General features: G+C 35.8%; 1 protein-coding gene across 1 annotated transcript; it reads right to left on the bottom strand.

The window, feature by feature from the left end:
- Window positions 1-3,845: 3,845 nt before the first annotated feature.
- LOC135839133 (annulin-like) lies at window positions 3,846-16,569 on the bottom strand. The gene is made up of 9 exons (XM_065355027.1): window positions 16,417-16,569; window positions 15,635-15,975; window positions 15,337-15,469; window positions 9,498-9,718; window positions 8,849-9,405; window positions 5,250-5,335; window positions 4,989-5,148; window positions 4,571-4,877; window positions 3,846-4,263 (listed from the first exon to the last, which is right to left on the bottom strand). Exons 1-9 carry the CDS (start codon window positions 16,457-16,459, stop codon window positions 3,943-3,945), a joined length of 2,169 nt encoding a protein of 722 aa, XP_065211099.1. The 5' UTR covers window positions 16,460-16,569; the 3' UTR covers window positions 3,846-3,942.
- Between the last annotated feature and the right edge of the window lie 515 nt (window positions 16,570-17,084).

Raw genomic sequence — 17,084 nt, 5'->3', positions numbered from 1 at the left:
CCGTACTTTGAAACCCCCATTTCCGCAAAAAAATTTTTTTTCAAAAATGTGACTTGTTACCTTTCCATACTCACCGATTCAATTATTATTAATCCACCCTTCATTCAGCCTATTGTAGCTTTCAGGTTGAGAAAAAACATGAATAATGGCCCATTTTTGAGCAAGAAAGAAAACGAGCCATTTCGAGCAGAAGGAACCGCCGACGGGCCAATCTGACACCGGAAATGAATTCCCCGTCCCAAAAAACCCCTTCAGCCGAAAATTCAACTCAATTGCGCCGCAATTTCGATGGGTCATTTTTTTGCAAAGAATTGGGCATTTTGACCCAAAAAATGAACTCTCGAAATTGCGGTCCAATCGAGCGGAATTTTTGATCACAGGGGTTTTTCGAGACGGCGAGTTCATTTCTGGTGTCAGATTTGCTGTAAGGTGCTTCCTTCTGCTCGAAAATGGTCCATTTTTTAGCTCCAAAAAAATGAGCCATTTTCTGTAGAAGGAAGCGTCGAATGGGCAATCTGACACCGGAAATTAACTCGCCGTCTCAAAAAACCCCCCGAACGAGATTTTCAGCTCGATTGGCGACAAAAAGTTTTTTTCCCAAAAAAAATGTATGAACGTACCCCTTTGGATTTTTTGGATTTTTTTGATTTTCAAAAAAATCGAGTAAAGGGTCGTTTTTGACTAATTTGAGCCAGCTGAGTCCGAATCTGGTGTTCATTTTTGTCGTAGGCGTTTTCTTCAACGAAAACATGCAAATATTTCGCCAAATACGAGTCCGATTGCAAAACAAATGCCATTTTTGGATTCAGCGAGCTCAAATTAGTCAGAAAACGTGATTAAAAATGCAAAATTCGACAATTTTTTTTCGGGTCATTTTTGATGTCAAAAAAGGCTGTTTCCGAGATAATGGAGCGCTCTGGTGAAAATCTGACGCCGGAAATGAATTCGCCGTCCCAAAAAACCCCCCGAACCAGATTTTTTGCACGATTGGCGACAAAAAGTTTTTTTTTCCAAAAAAATATATGAACGTACCCCTTTGGATTTTTTGGATTTTTTTGATTTTCAAAAAAATCGAGTAAAGGGTCGTTTTCGACTAATTCGAGCAAGCCGAGTCCGAATCCGGTGTCCATTTTTGTCATAGGCGCTTTCTTCAGCGAGAAATTGCAAATATTTCGCCGAATACGTGTCCGATTGCAAAACAAATGTCATTTTTGGATTCAGCGAGCTCAAGTTAGTCAGAAAACGTCATTAAAAATGCAAATTTCGACAACTTTTTTTGGGTCATTTTTGATGTCAAAAAAGTCTTTTTTCGAAATAATGGAGCGCTCTGGTGACAATCTGACGTCGGAAATGAATTCGCCGTCCCGAAAAACCCCCCGAACCAGATTTCCAGCTCGATTGACGACCAAAAGTGTTTTTTTCCAAAAAAATGTATGAACGTACCCCTTTTGATTTTTTGGATTTTTTTGATTTTCAAAAAAATTGAGTGAAGAGTCGTTTTCGACTAATTTGAGGTCGCCGAGTCCGAATCCGGTGTCCATTTTTGTCATAGGAATTTTCTTCAGCGAGAAATTGCGAATATTTCGCCTAATACGAGTCCGATTGCAAAACAAACGTCATTTTTGGATTCAGCGTGCTCGAATTAGTCAAAAAATGCGATTAAAAATGCAAAATTCGACAACTTTTTTCAGGTCATTTTTGATGTTAAAATAGGCTGTTTCTGACAGAATGGAGCGCTCTGGTGAAAATCTGACGCCGGAAATGAATTCGCCGTCCCAAAAAACCTCCCGAAACCAGATTTCCAGCTCGATTGGACACAAAAAGTTTTTTTGCCCAAAAAAATGTATGAACGTAGGGTAAATGTGCCTAAGTTTGCGCGCTTCCTAAGATTGCGCAGTGACGATTTCTCAGAACCAGTGAGAGTTACAACATTTGATACCGCCTTTACTTGAAAGAAAAATCAAAATGACCATACCTAACGATTTTTGGTGATGGTAGCACCAAGTGTTGCCAACTGACGAGCAAAAAACTTTTTTTTCAAATTTTTTTATAATTTTTCCAATAAAAGTGGCACGCGACAATTTTTATGGAAATGGCAGTAGAAATCTAAATAAGCTATTTTTAGATTCGTCATTGTCTGGGGATTATAACAAGCACATATTTCAAGTGTTTTCTGCTTTAATTAGGTTTCAATTTTTCAATTTTTAAAAAAACACCCCTGTGCCTAAGATTGCGATTTTTATTTTTTGCTACTTTTCTAGACTAATAATGATACTTTTTGAAATTTTCATTAAGAATTCAATTCATTTAAATGAAATGACACCTTATATACGTATATCGAGTTTAATCCTTGTCAAAAGCTAGGGAGAAATGGGTGTAATGCTGGAAATTCCAGATATGAGCGCATTTCCAGTGTGGTTCACTCAGAAGTTTCAAATCCACGTTCGTGTGAGACATTTTGTTTGCTTTCCGAATTTCTATGTTTTTCACTGGTGCACAATCTTGGGAAGGTGAATGCGCAATCTTAGGAAGGCATATTCCTAAGTTTGCGCATTTGACTTTTTTTAGTTTTTGGTCAAAATATCAAAAACTAAATCGATTAAAAATTTTATTTCTGGCACAAATCATAGCCAAATGTTTGAAGAACCTTCTGTACAAATTTCAATATTCTAGCTCCTTTTCATAAAAAGTAGTGACTGTTTGAAAATTAGGTGCGCAAACTTAGGCACATTTACCCTACCCCTTTGGATTTTTTGGATTTTTTTGATTTTCAAAAAAATCGAGTAAAGGGTCGTTTTTGACTAATTCAAGCAAGCCGAGTCCGAATCCGGCGTTCATTTTTGTAGTAGACCTATTCATCAGCAAGAAATTGGACCTTGTTTGCCGAATTCGATTCGGATCGCAAAACAAACGTCATTATTGGATTCTGCGTGCTCGAATTAGTCGGAAAACGATATTAAAAATGTAAAAATTGACAATTTTTTTCCACCTCATTCTAAGTCCAAAGATTGGCAAATTTCCGGTAGAAGGAAGCGTCGTTGCGACAATCTGACGTCGGCAATGAATTCGCCGTCCCAAAAAACCCCCATAGCCCAATTTCCAGCTCGATTGGCGACAGAAAGTTTTTTTTCCAAAAAAATGTATGTACCCCTTTGAATTTTTTGGATTTTTTTGATTTTCAAAAAAATCGAGTAAAGGGTCGTTTTTGACTAATTTGAGGTCGCCGAGTCCGAATCTGATGTCCATTTGTGTCGAGGAATGCTGCTTCTGTGAGAAATTGCGACTAGTTCGTCCAATATGAGTCCGATCGCAAAACAAACGTCATTTTGGGATTCAGCGACCTAAAATTAGTCAGATAACGTGATCAAGTACCTACGCAAAATTCTATGGTTTTTTCGACTTTTTTTTTGAACAAAAAAAGAGCAGTTTTCGAGTAGAAGGCGGCTTCGTCGCAGAAATTGGACACCGGAAATGAATTTCTCGTCCCAAAAAATCCCCCTTGACCAAAAATTCAGCTCGATTACGCCGTAATTTCGATGGGTCAAATTTTGGCCCGAAATACAGCTTTTTTACTCAAAAAATGACTCATCGAAACTGACAGATTTGGAGTTGGATTGAAAAATGAACGTCTTTTTCTAGTTCAGCGACCTCAAATTAGTCAGAAGACTTCATTAAAAATGCAAAATTCAACCACTTTTTTCCAGCTCATTTTGAGTGTAAGAAATGGCACATTTCCAGCAGAAATCCAGGTGCGTGTTTGTGAGCATGAGCCATGAGGACTCGATGAAATGATTATTTCTGCTATTTATTCAACATTTCAGAGCAAAAGATGAAAAAAAAACTGCGAAACTTTTTAAATTTGCACTTTAATGATACCTATATAAAATATTTTAAACTTGGTACGTAATAATATTACGAATATCACAGCTATTTCATTACAATCTATACGTAGTTGGTTTCCATAGAACACTTTGCAGCTTGCACCTTGAATTCACGAAATCCATCAACGCCTTTCAACTCATCGCAAGAGAATTTCACGATAATGGTCATTGCACCCTCCGACTCTGGAATTACCGGGAATGAACTAGCCACTTCACCTCCAACCTCTACGTCGCAAGGTAACTTGACCACGATGCGCTTCTTGTTTACCGAACCTTCGATTACAAATTTACAATTTTTCAAACAAACTGGTAATGGATTTGTAAAACAAGCCGTCGCCAGTACTGGTTTCTTAACGACTAAGGGGTCCTTTTCATTCTCTAGCTAAAATACAAAAAAAAAAAAAACCATTTCAATTAGGTACTTTTTTCGTTCAAAATAAAAAAAAGTGAAAGATACAGGGTGTCCAAGAATTAGGTAATTTGATTTGATTTCTTCAAAAAAGGTGAGAAAACTGAAAGATTAAAATAATCTTTGGAAAAATGAACGTTTGAGCGATCGTTTCAATTCTTTCTTCGATTATTACTCAATTTTCTTAGTTCATATTTCGACTGAGGGAAATTCTTTCATCAAAACACATCAAACCCCTTTTTTCTTGGACATCCTGCGAGTACATATTTGACATCATCACCTTTATAACGATATTGGGTTTCAGTAAGTTGAGATTTTCATGTTGGACGTATGTGAAATCAGTACACTTGACCGGAACGAAACACATGATTTGTAAAGTCCCCAAATCTGAGAGTTTGTGCCCGTAATCCTGCCAGCAAATGTCGAGTTTCACTTTTTCGGTGGTATTGGGCTTGATGATTTTATCCTCTTCTGTTTCCTTCACCTCGCCAATAATGTGACCTGTGTACATAGCAGTATTCACTCGTAGTATCGCTGTAAGTTCGTATGTTTTCTGGTGACTGCGATTTTCCACAGTAAGCACGATGCTGAAAATATGCAATCACATCGTTTCGTTAAATTACAATTTTTAAATTTTTCACGACAATGTACGTACATATGTAAGAGTATTATTGAATTGATTTCAAGTAAATACATACCTAAATGGTTTGCCGATCGTTACTTCATTTTTGGGCTCCAATTTAAACACCAAGTCTACGTTAATTGGTTCGAATTCATTAAGGTACCATCTGGCAATATCCGATTCCAATTCTCGTTGAAGCAACACCTTTTCAACGCTAGCTCTCTCTTCGGGTGATGCTATAGGTAATAATATGAAATTAAGACGCATTAATCGCATAGGTAAGATTGTAGGTACCTATTAATTTTTTTACACAAAAAAAAAAAAACAGTGAACTTACATTCTGCATATTTATAGTTGAGGGTGATGTCTTCGCGTTCGAATGTGTTCTTACCTATTGCTTTCGTACTGATCTTTTGACCAACTCTACAAAGAAAATAATATGAGGGCCATGAGTGAGATTTAGCTAAAGTTGTTCTTGTAGCAATATTATTTTTTTTTATAGTGAGAGTGTATTTCTGAAAATATTTGGTAAAATTCTGGTATACTTTTGAAAATTTTTTGTAAAGTTTGGTAAAATTTCGATAATTTTTGATAAAATTTTGTTTCGATAACATTTTGGTAAAGAAATTTCTCGGTAAATTTCTGGTACCAGATTTTTTTTATGTTCGAGAAAGAATACGATGGGAATTTTCTGAAAATCGTGTAAGAATTTGTCATTTTCTTCCAAGTCCATTATTACCTAGTCAATGTCATTCGAATTTCCTCATTCGCTCATTTTTTTCATCGAATACCTATGGGCTTGTTTTCCGGCAGTTTGACTTCCCCCTCTTCTTCACCACTAACGCCGAAAAATTAAAAACTTCATCTTTAATTTCTTAATCTGGTAGATTAGAAATGGTGCATTTGCATTCCAAAAAAAATGGTTTCAATTTTAAAGAATTTTTCCAAAAAAATGTGTGGTAAATAATTTACACTCATTTTGACTCGTTGGAGTTATACAGAAAAATGCTGGTGTAGTTGAAATGTGGCGCATTTACATTCCAAAAAAAATATTTTCGATTTTGAGCATTTTTGCTACTCGTGATTAGTGAATAATACCTACTAGATTTTCACCTATTTTGACGCGTTGACGTTACAAAAAAAAATCGGATACAATTATGAATGGGACTTTTGAAGACGTTTAAAAAGAAAAATTCCTTGAATTGATTTTAAAATTTTACATAATCAATACTGATGAAAAAAATTACCAATGGCTCATTTACATTCCAAAAAAAACTATTTTCAATTCGTCAGCATTTCTTTCAAATTAAAAAAAAAAACCGACGAATAGTTTATGTGCATTTGGATTTGGACGTTTGTGACGCGTTGCGGCTACAGAAAAAACTGATGAATTGGAATTTGGTAATGGCGCATTTATAATCCAAAAAAATATTTTTGATTTTGAGCATTTTTGTTTTCTGCGACTACTCATGAAAGTCATGAATGGTACGAGTAAATGCCTGATTTCCACCAATTTTAACGTGTTCAGATTACAAAAAAATTGCTACAATTACATATAAATGGCACATTTGCATTCCAAAAAAAAATAATATTGAAAAGTATAAAATTGTCAGCGTTTTTTTCAACTTGAGAAAAGGCGAAGGGCGGTGAATAGTTCACGCTCATTTTGACCTTTTTTGACATTTTGACGCGTTGACGTTACAGAAAAAACTGATGAATTGGAAAAGGCGCATTCATCGATCCAAGGTAACTATTTTCAGTTTGTCAGCATTCTTTTCAAATTAAAAAAAAAGCGATGAATAGTTTACACTCATTTCAACGTTTTTTGACGCGTTGACGATACAGAAAAAAAATGACGAATTGGAATTTGGAAATGGCGCATTTACACCCCGAAAAAATATATTTGATTTTGAGCATTTTTGGACTCATGAATGATAAATACCCAATTTCCACCAATTTTGACGTGTTCAAATTACAAAAAAACGGCTACAATCAAAAATGGCACATTTACATTCCAAAAAAAATAACATTAAAAAGTGTGAATTTGTTGGCATTTTTACCAACTTTTTTTCAACTTGAAATAAGTAGGTGAATTAGTTCACTCTCATTTTGACCTTTTTTTGACGCGTTGAAGTTACAGAAAAAACTGATAAATTGGAAATCGCGCATTCACAATCCAAAAAAATATTTTTGATTTTCAAGCACTTTTGCGGCTCGTGAGCGGAGAAAACATCATTTTCACCCATTTTGGCGGGCTGACATTACAAAAAAATCAGATGTAATTGAAAAATGAGCATTTACAAAACCATTTCAATTTTGAGCATTTTATAAAAATGGGCGATGAACAATTCTCACTCATTTTGACACGTTGACGTTGCAGAAAAATACCAATGTAATTGAAGATGGCACATTTACATTCCAAAAAAAAAGTTTTCGATTTTGAGCATTTTTGCTACTCGTGATTTTGTGAATTGATAATAGATGATATCCACCGATTTTGACGCGTTGACGTTACCAAAAAAAATCGCCTACAATCATGAATGGGACTCGAAGACGCTTGAAAAGAAAAAAATTCTGTGAACTGATTTAAAAATTTCACATAAGTAATCAATACTACGCTTTAGATGTTTTCATCTCAACAGCTGTAAACGCAAAAAATTACGAATGGCTCATTTACATTCCAAAAAAAATATTTTCAATTCGTCAGCATGTTTTTCCAATTCAAAAAAATTGATGAATGGTTACGCTCATTTGAACGTTTTTGACGCGTCGATGCTACAAAAAAATGACGAATTGGAATTCGGAAATGGCGCATTTCCATTCCAAAAAAAATATTTTCAATTTATCAGCATTTTTTTCCAGGTCAAAAAAGCTATGAATGGTTACGCTCATTTGAATGTTGTTGACGCGTCGATGCTACAAAAAAATGACGAATTGGAATTTGGAAATGGCGCATTTACAATCCAAAAAAAATTGATTTTAAGCATTTTTGCGACTCATGAATGGTAAATATGTACCTGATTTCCTTCAATTTTGACGTGTTCACATTACAAAAAAATACAGTTACAATTAAAAATGGCACATTTGCACTCCAAAAAAAATTAAATTGAAAAATATAAATTTGGCGGCATTTTTTTCAAATTTGAGAACAAACTATGCATAGTTCACGCTCATATTGACCTTTTTGACACGTTGACGTTACAGAAAAAACTGATGAATTGGAAACGACGCATTTACATCAAAAAAAAAAATGTTTGATTTTGAGCATTTTTGCGACTCATGAATGATACTTAGATACCGAATTTCCACCAATTTTGACGTTTTCGCATTACAAAAAAAGGCTGCAATATTATAAATGGCACATTTGAATTCCAAAAAAATAAAATTTCAAAGTATAAAGTCAGAATTATTTGTTTTCAACTTGAAAAAGGTGGTGAATATTTCACGCTCATTTTGACCTTTTTTGATGCGTTGACGTTACAAAAAAAAAACTAATGAATTGAAAATAGAAATTACGCAATTATGATCCAAAAAAATATTTTTGATTTTTAAGCAGTATTGGGACTCGTGACTTCGTAAGAGGAGAAAACATCATTTCCACCCGTTTTGGTGGGCTGACATTACAAAAAAATCAGATGTAATTGGAAAAGGAGCATTTACATTCCAAAAAAAAAAAGTTTCAATTATGCGAATTTTGTAAAAATGGGCAATGAATAATTCCCGCTTATTTTGACACTTTGACGTTTCAGAAAAATACCAATGTAATTGAAAATGGTACATTTACATTCCAAAAAAAATATTTTCGATTTTTGAGCAATTTTGCGACTTGGAAGTCGTGAATGCCTGATTTCCGCCCATTTTGATAAGTTGACGTCACGAAAAATACATGTAGGGATGTACATAAATGAGAAGGAAATGAACATTTTTCGTACTCACTGGTTAATATCTTTCTTCAACAGCTTGAAGGTTTTGGAACATTTGTTATATTCCCACCAAACTTGATCAGCATTGACCTCCGCGTAAATATCAGCACAATCGTAGTTTTTCTCGATCTCGCCTCTTTTGATGGCCACCACGGAAGCCGGACCATATCCATAGGTGCCGTCCAGCACCTGCCACCCGTCATAATCTGATCCCAGATCCACTCTCTTCATCCACACCTCGTTCCACGCGTGGAAATTCCAAACAGCTATAGCGCCATTATAGTCTTCGCTCATTTCTATAGTTCTTCCCTTTTCGTCGACGATGTAATCGATGGTCATACTATTGTTCGAGTCGTGGCCACTTATGAAATTCGTTACCGCTCGACAAGGCAGACCAAGGCATCGGCAGATGGTAACTTCTAGAGCAGCGTACACCCAGCATTGAGCATATTTAACAGGTTTCTTAGATTTGTAGTACTTTTCAAGAATATCCAGCGAGTTCATCCAATAAGTGGCTGGTTTTCCTCCTTCATCGCAATCGCCCCAACGACCCTCCATTATACCACGGACCTGTTTGGATCATTCGAAAAAGAAGCAGTTTTTAAAATTGTACATATTACCTGACTTACCTACAGGAAATGTTTTTCAAGAAAATTACATACAATCATTGCTAAATGACGAGCCACCAAAATGGGATCTTTACGATCAATCGCGGCAAGACCGTCCAACATACAAAGAACGCAATCCAAAATAATATCGCAGAATTGAGAATAGCTCCAACCAAGAGGTTTCACTTTGTCACTTGGCACTTGCCATATACATCCGGTATCATTTAGCACGTACTCCTGACGCTCAGACTCGTTCTTCAAATAAACCAAGTCCTCTGAAAAAAAAAGATTTCTTTTTAAAACTCTAATCCTTCAATACAATGCACTCCCAGGTCACATAGGTGAAATGAGAATTATTATCAATTAGTCCCTATGGATCGTTACATTTGATAAAGAATGAGAATTTTGCATATTCAGCATGATGGCATGCTACTTCTTTAGGATTAGGTAAGAAGGCAATCAGTTTGAAAAATATTAGTAGAAGACTAACGATTATCCACAAAACTGTAGATATTGAGCCAACAATAAAACCCGAGCTGGGTGCAGGAAAAGACCAAAACCCCGGGCCAATGACCACGACCAGACCCAAAAATTCCCACAAAACCGAGTGAAAAATGGACCGGACCAGACCTGACTCCTCTAAAACAAATTCATGTCAATCTCAACCAAACGGATGACCCTCTTCCAAAAAAAAAAAAAAAAAAAAAAAATACCAAGAACAGATCTAGACCAAAGACCTTTCTAAAAAATTGGACCAATGACCGCGGTTTGGATGCATATTTTGATAAAATTTCCTTTATGATTCAATTTCTTTCGACGTTTTAATATTCTGAAATCAAAAATCCCATTGTTTAACTCATCTAATGTGTTGGAAGTTTTTTTCTTTCTGAAAAGTGAAGACTGTTTTTTGAACCTGGGCTGACCCATGACCAGGATAAAAATTTCTGGTTGGGACCACACTGGACCACACTGACCTACAAATAAAGATTGAAAAAATCAAACAGAATGACCATACCCGACGTGGGCTGTGAGGTAATTCATGTTGATAAATTACAGTGGTATTTTACCGTATTTTACCAAAAGTTTATTACTGTATTTTACTGTAAGTTACCATCATCATCATCATCATTAAACTTTGACCTGGTGAGGTGTTCAGCCCATCTGGGAAACTGTAGAAGAATTGCTCGCTGATGTATCATCAAGTCTTTTCTTTGGTCTTCCTCTGCTCCTTCCACCAGTTAGAGTGTATTCTTTGACTTTTTGAGGGGACCGTTCGTCAGGCATTCTGTCAACGTGTTTTCGCCATTTCTTTCTGTAATCATTCACTCGTCTAATGATTGGCTCTGCTCCTAGCTCCTTCAGGATGTCTTTGTTCCTTTTCCTATCTCGTCTAGTATATCCTGCTGTGGCTCGCATGAATCTCATTTCTGCTGCTGTTACTCTGCTTTTTATATCCTTTCTCATTGTCCATGTTTCACTTCCATACACCAGCATTGGTCTTGCCAGGGTATTGTAGATTCTTGATTCGAGTTTCGGCTCTGACTTTTCTCGGAGGTATGGCTCGGTTTATCGCTCCACTTACTCTCAGGAATTTACTGATCTTAAGTTGTGCGTCAACTTCTCCTTCATATGACAGCTCACATCCGAGATATTTAAAGCTTTTAACTTGTTCCAGTGGCAGTCCATTTACAACGATTTTACTGTGTATTGGCTCTTTCCCCTCGAAGGCCATCACCTTTGTTTTTGATGACAAGATTCTCATTCTGTACTTATCAGCTACTTTCTGAGGGTTATACATTGCTCTCTGCAAGTCATCTTCGTTGTCAGCAAAGACCACCTGATCATCAGCTAACAGCAGGGTATTGACATGGGTATCCTTGATGTCTATTGAACACCTTTTTCAAACTTTCCTTCATAAATTTCCAAATTCCCAAGGAAATTTATGATTTGAGAGTTACCAAAAATTTTCCCTATGAATTTCCAAATCCATGGAAAATTCCCTATAATCTCTAATAACACCTAACAAAAGAAAATTTACTTCAGGGGAGAAGTTCAGAACTTTGAAGTCAAACTACAAATAATTCTTCAAATCCAAGTTGGTAAAATACAGTAAAATACCGTATTTTACCAGCGAATAAATTACACTAGTTTAACAGCCCTGGATCCGACCGTTTGAAAGCTCCAAACAAAGACTTTAATTTTGGAGCAACCATTTGGGCCGGACACTCACGTAGATGGCGCTAGTGTGCCCATTGTTCTAGAGTTCAGACGGGGCTTTTTTCTTAACCCTTTCTTATCAGTCGTATTTTACCAAAACGTTGGATTTACGAGTTAAAAATGAAAATATGATTCGGTCATGATTAATATGCAATAATAATCGTAAAAATAATGTTCATCGAATTAATTTTTCAGTTTTAACCGTCGAAATTAATGCTTTCGTAAACGCTGATAAGAAAGCCCCGTCTGAAAAATGTAAACATTCTAGCCAGCTCACTAGCGCCCCTATGTGAGTGTCCGGTCCGAATAAAACCTGAGGGGTCCTATAAACCTGATTTCAATACTGTTTCAAGTATGTAAATGTTGTTCAATGTTGATCAGCATTCATATCGACCATTGGAATTTAAAACCAAAGTGGCTGACATCTATTGGTCGAAGGTGGAACTAACAAAACCATGATAATGGTTACATTTTACATGCATTCTTATGAGAAGATTTCACAATTTTAAACAATTATTAAGTATGAATTTACCAAAATCATCTGGTGATGTTTTTTTTTGTTTGTTTTAAATGAAAAGTGTTTCTTCTATTTTAGGAATAAACTTTTACAAGTATTACTTCTTGGATTAACTCATTATTTAACATCTAAGAATCACACCAGTGAAGCCGTCTTATTCAATGTGAATATCCCATAAGTGGGAAGAGTAGAAGGTTGCCTTAATTCATCCCAAGCTGTGGGTCTGAAAGGATACCCCAACCAGAACCGATTAAATGCCTATTCAAATCCAATCCCAAAACCAAAATCGATATTTTTTTAAATCCTGGAACCAAAAAAATCCCAAAACTGAAACAAAATTGTACCAGTTTCAGGATTTCTATTTTTGCCTTTTTCCCGCAACTTCATTTTGATTTTGATGAATTGCCATTTTACATCATTCATCTTCATTTATTCAGATTATAAAAAAAAATTACTCGACAAATTAAACAAAATATGCATTTAAAACGTTGAACTAATTACACCATCGGATTCCTCATGTCAAAACATCCCATTTTTTAGACCCCCTGCAGGGTCCATTACTCAATTTGGGCTTATAAAATTGGTTGAAATGAAAATCCCGAAACCTGAACTGATTCAACCCAGAACTGAAACAATTTTTTCAATCCCAAAACCGAAATAAAAATGTAGAAGAACAAAACTAAAACAAATCCAATCCCAAAATGAATAAATTTTGATCCCAAAACCAAAACCTAATCCCCAAATCATTTTGGCCCCACAGCACTGCTTTCATCTAAAACAAAAATCACCTTGCTAGCTTAGTGCTGAGCTTCACCAAACCTGAACCTGTACCATTCCCAAGAAAATGAAACAAGGAATACCTACCTGTACATGTACCTGATAAAACTATTTTGAACCCAAATACTTATAGAAGTTTCACCAAAACTTGAATTTTTTACTTTTTCAATCAGGAGACGTTCTCTAATGAATGAAATAGGATAAAACTTGGGGAATAGGGTTCTTTTGAGAGCTAGACTTGACCTCTGGAGTGGGAAGGCTCAAAGTTCGAAATTACAGAAAGGTCATTTTTTTGGAGGAGCATAATATGACCCCAAATGGATGAAAAGGGTCCAAAATCATATCATTCGTCAGTACCTCTATTGTGATCAACATATCCAAATTCCAGCTTCCCAGGTCATCCCCACCCCATTTACGGTGGGAAAAACCACATTTGATCCCTACTTTTGACCCCCTTGCCCTTCAAATTGATCTGGGGGGGGGTCCAAATTTTCAGCATACAATGGGAGGGAGCCCAATGAGTACTTGTTGCAGGTTTCAACCTTCCAACCCTATTTGACCCCTCTCCAGGATCACAAAAGTAGATTTTTGGTCTATTTTACGTGTTTTTGGACATTTAAGGAAGCCTAGAGCCCCTCCTAATTGACCTAGAGGGTCCAAATTTTCACAGTATAATGGGAGGAGGTACCCGAAGCGTCTTTTGCATGTTTCAACCTTCCAACCCTGTTTGGCCTTTCTCCAAGGTCAAAAAAAGTGGATTTTTGGTCTATTTTACATGTTTTTGCACGTTTAAGAAAGCCTACAGCCCCTCCCAATTGACCTAGAGGGTCCAAATTTTCACAGTACAATAGGAGGATGTAACCAAAGTGCCTCGTGCAGGTTTCAACCTTCCGACCCTATTTGACCTTTCTCCATGGTCAAAAGAAGTGGATTTTTGGTCTATGTTATAAGTGTTTTTGGATATTTAAGAAAGCCTACAGCCTCTCCAAATTGACCTAGAGGGTCCAAATTTTCACAGTACAATGGGAGGATATACCCAAAAAGCCTTGTGCAGGTTTCAACCGGTCAATCCTATTTGACCCCTCTCCAGGGTCAAAAACTGGATTTTTGGTCTTTTTTATGGTTTATAGACGTTTAGGAACAAGAAGGTTAAAATTTTCAAAGATGGGAACAATAACAAAGGACATGGTTTTCAAGGAAAAATGAGAGCAAGAATGAAGAACAAATCATATAAATCAATGAAAAGAAAGAAAGAGAGAACAAACCATTGGATTGATTTTGGAAACAAAAAGAACCAGGAATGAAACCAAAAGTTCATTACTATTGCAACACTGTGCACAGGGTCAAAATTTACATCGATATGCGGGTTCCAAACGTGTGAGATGTGACGGATGTGGATGGATCAATATTGGTATCAAAATTTGTGAACTAATGAACCAGTTTCAAAATGTGATGAGACGGAATTGTGTAATTTTTCACACCCTACAACTGTTCCTTCAAGTTTTTTTTCACTAGCGCCAACTTTTGGGTGATTTTCGATAACTGGTTGCAAAATCTGATCATCAAAAATGGTTTAATTTTTTCACGCTCTACAACTTTGGTTTCAAGCTTTTTCTTTATCTCCAATTTTTAGGTAATTGTCAATAACTGGTTGCCAATTGATGAACCGGTTTCAAAATCTGATCAGCAAAAATAGTTCAATTTTTTCAAGCTCTACAACTTTGGTTTCAAGCTGTTTCTCTATCTCCAATTGTTAGGTAATTTTCAAGAACTGGTTGCAAATTAATGAACCGGTTTCAAAATTCGATCAGCAAAGATAGTTAAAATTTTTCACGCTCTACAACTGTGGTTTCGAGCTTTTTTCTCTAGCTTCAATTTTTAGGTGATTTTCAAAAACTGGTTGCTAAAATGTGAACCAACGAACCGGTTTCAAAATGTTATTAAACAGAATTGTGTAAATTTTTCACATCCTACAACTTTTTTTTTGAGTTTTTTTCTCTATCTAGGTATGTACATCTACAATTTTTGGAGCAGGTTTGAATTTATTGACCAAACTGGTTTTTCAATTTTTGGACACCCTGTGCATGGACCTGAAATTTTCAAGGTCACTTTTGAAATCCTTCATTTTTCACTACTACTCAACGCCGCTTCATTCACCTCGCAAGATCTTTCCACTAAAAAATAATTTCTAAGCGGAAAGGGCATTACTTTCGTGCCATACTGTATAATGAAGAGAAGGTTAGAATTTTTTCTATACCTATAGTACTTCTATTTGCACAGGTTTTAAAAATGGAAGTATCCGGTATAAATAGTAATCGTATTTAAAATTATCAATTAGGTATATACTTACATATTAATAATACATATCTGTGAATTACGTACCTTCGCACCAAGGGTTGAATAATATATAGATTGGACGATGATCTGTGAATCTCCGAAAACCTTTCGAATCGCATCTTTTCGTATCAATGTTAATCAACCATTTTCCAATGGGAATATTCTCTCCGGGTGTAAACTTGAATTAAACATTAATTTTGATTTACTTATAGTTATTAAAGAACAAAATATTTTAATCATGTTGATTATTTGGGCGCATTTCAGAAAAATTTTTCACAGAATTTTGAGCTTGAAACCAAACCCTGTTCCCCAAAAATAATACTTAAACAACAAGCATACTTACGATGATTTTTAGAGACTTATCGTTAACACAGTCTTCATCGTCAATCACGGCTTGCCAAGCTCTCTCGGACACCTGACCTGGCTGCAAAACTTGTACAAAAGCTCGAATTGGTCTCTTCTTGTCCACCTCTTGGAGTTCGAAAACAGAGACAATTTCATCCATGGTCGCATCGTAGTCGCGAGAAAGCTTCAGGTTCACTTTGAAGGGCTGACCTCGACGAATGACCAGACGGGCTTCACCATTCTTTCGCTTCATGAGATCATAGGATGAAGTTCGATGCTTATCACCATTTTCGGCTAAACAGTAGTCTACTTCAGCAATTTTCAATACCGACTCGGGAGCTGTTTGAAAATAATACAAATGCGGGTTAATTATACGAGTATCTAAATGCCAAATCCAAAGTCCAGAAAAAGTGAAAAAAAAAACAAATTTCCAAAGATCGTATGTTAAAGCAGTTTTTTTTTTGGGGGGGGGAGGGAGCAGCTATGTGTATAGTTGACGTACGAAAACGGTACGAAAAAATTATCAATTTTAGCTTCTTGAATTTTTAATAGACACCCCCCCCCCACCACCCCCTCAAAGACAACTCGACACTCGATTCCATTATAACAAATCAAATAAGTATGAAAAAATCAAATCCTCATTTTAGCGACTTGATTTGCTGAGCTTGGCTAATTTTTTTCTGGCTCCACAATATACTTATCGAGAAAAAAAATCACAAAAAACCACGACGATATTACGTACTACGAGTGTGTATTTATTATGATCGAAAAAAAATTTACCTGGTCCCGAGAACTCTTTAGCACGATGTAACAAAAATGACATTTTGAACCGGTTGACGCGACGAATGAGCACAGATAAAATTTTTCGGATTCCGAATAGGTAAACGCAGGATCAACGTTCGCAAAAAGTATGATGTTCGATTGATCTGTCGGACGTATTTATATAGTAAATCAAACATCCTGTATTATCAAAAACATACCGATGTAGAAAAAAAATGATTATATAAATTCTCAGATCAGGTGTGATTAAGTTACTTATTGCATAATCATAAGCTAGGTAATTTCGAAAAAATTGATGCATCACATTTTTCACCTTTAGCTGATAAATTAATGTTTTTGGTTCCCTACCGTATAATGTAGTAGAGATGAAAAAAATGAAAAAGTAAAACAAATAAAAAAACGATGAATTTTAGATGATTTTTTCCCCTTGAAAAATTTTGAAATTGAAAGAGAATTAAAAGCGAACAGACGCTCAAGATTTTCAAAACACCACAATTCGGTGACAAATGGTCTAAAAAATTTTGAAAAAATTTCACAGAGAATTTCCCTCACAAAAACGTTAAAAAAAAACAAAATTGTAAGAAAAAGTCATCAGTAAAATGGATTGGTTCAAAATCAGATTATTGTCCCAAAATCAAGAGGTAATTTACGCGATTACCAGAAAAATC

The sequence above is a fragment of the Planococcus citri genome, chromosome 1 (assembly GCF_950023065.1).
Source record: "Planococcus citri chromosome 1, ihPlaCitr1.1, whole genome shotgun sequence".
In the NCBI taxonomy this organism is placed as follows: Eukaryota; Metazoa; Arthropoda; class Insecta; order Hemiptera; family Pseudococcidae; genus Planococcus; species Planococcus citri.
This window is presented reverse-complemented; position numbering and strand designations above follow the sequence as displayed.

Coding starts and splice junctions, on each gene's coding strand:
- LOC135839133 (XM_065355027.1), bottom strand. CDS start 16,459: ATGTCATTTTTGTTACATCGTGCTAAAGAGTTCTCGGGACCAG. Junction 15,470..15,634: donor ATAAGTCTCTAAAAATCATC/GTAAGTATGCTT, acceptor GTTTAATTCAAG/TTTACACCCGGAGAGAATAT. Junction 5,149..5,249: donor CAACTATAAATATGCAGAAT/GTAAGTTCACTG, acceptor TATTACCTATAG/CATCACCCGAAGAGAGAGCT.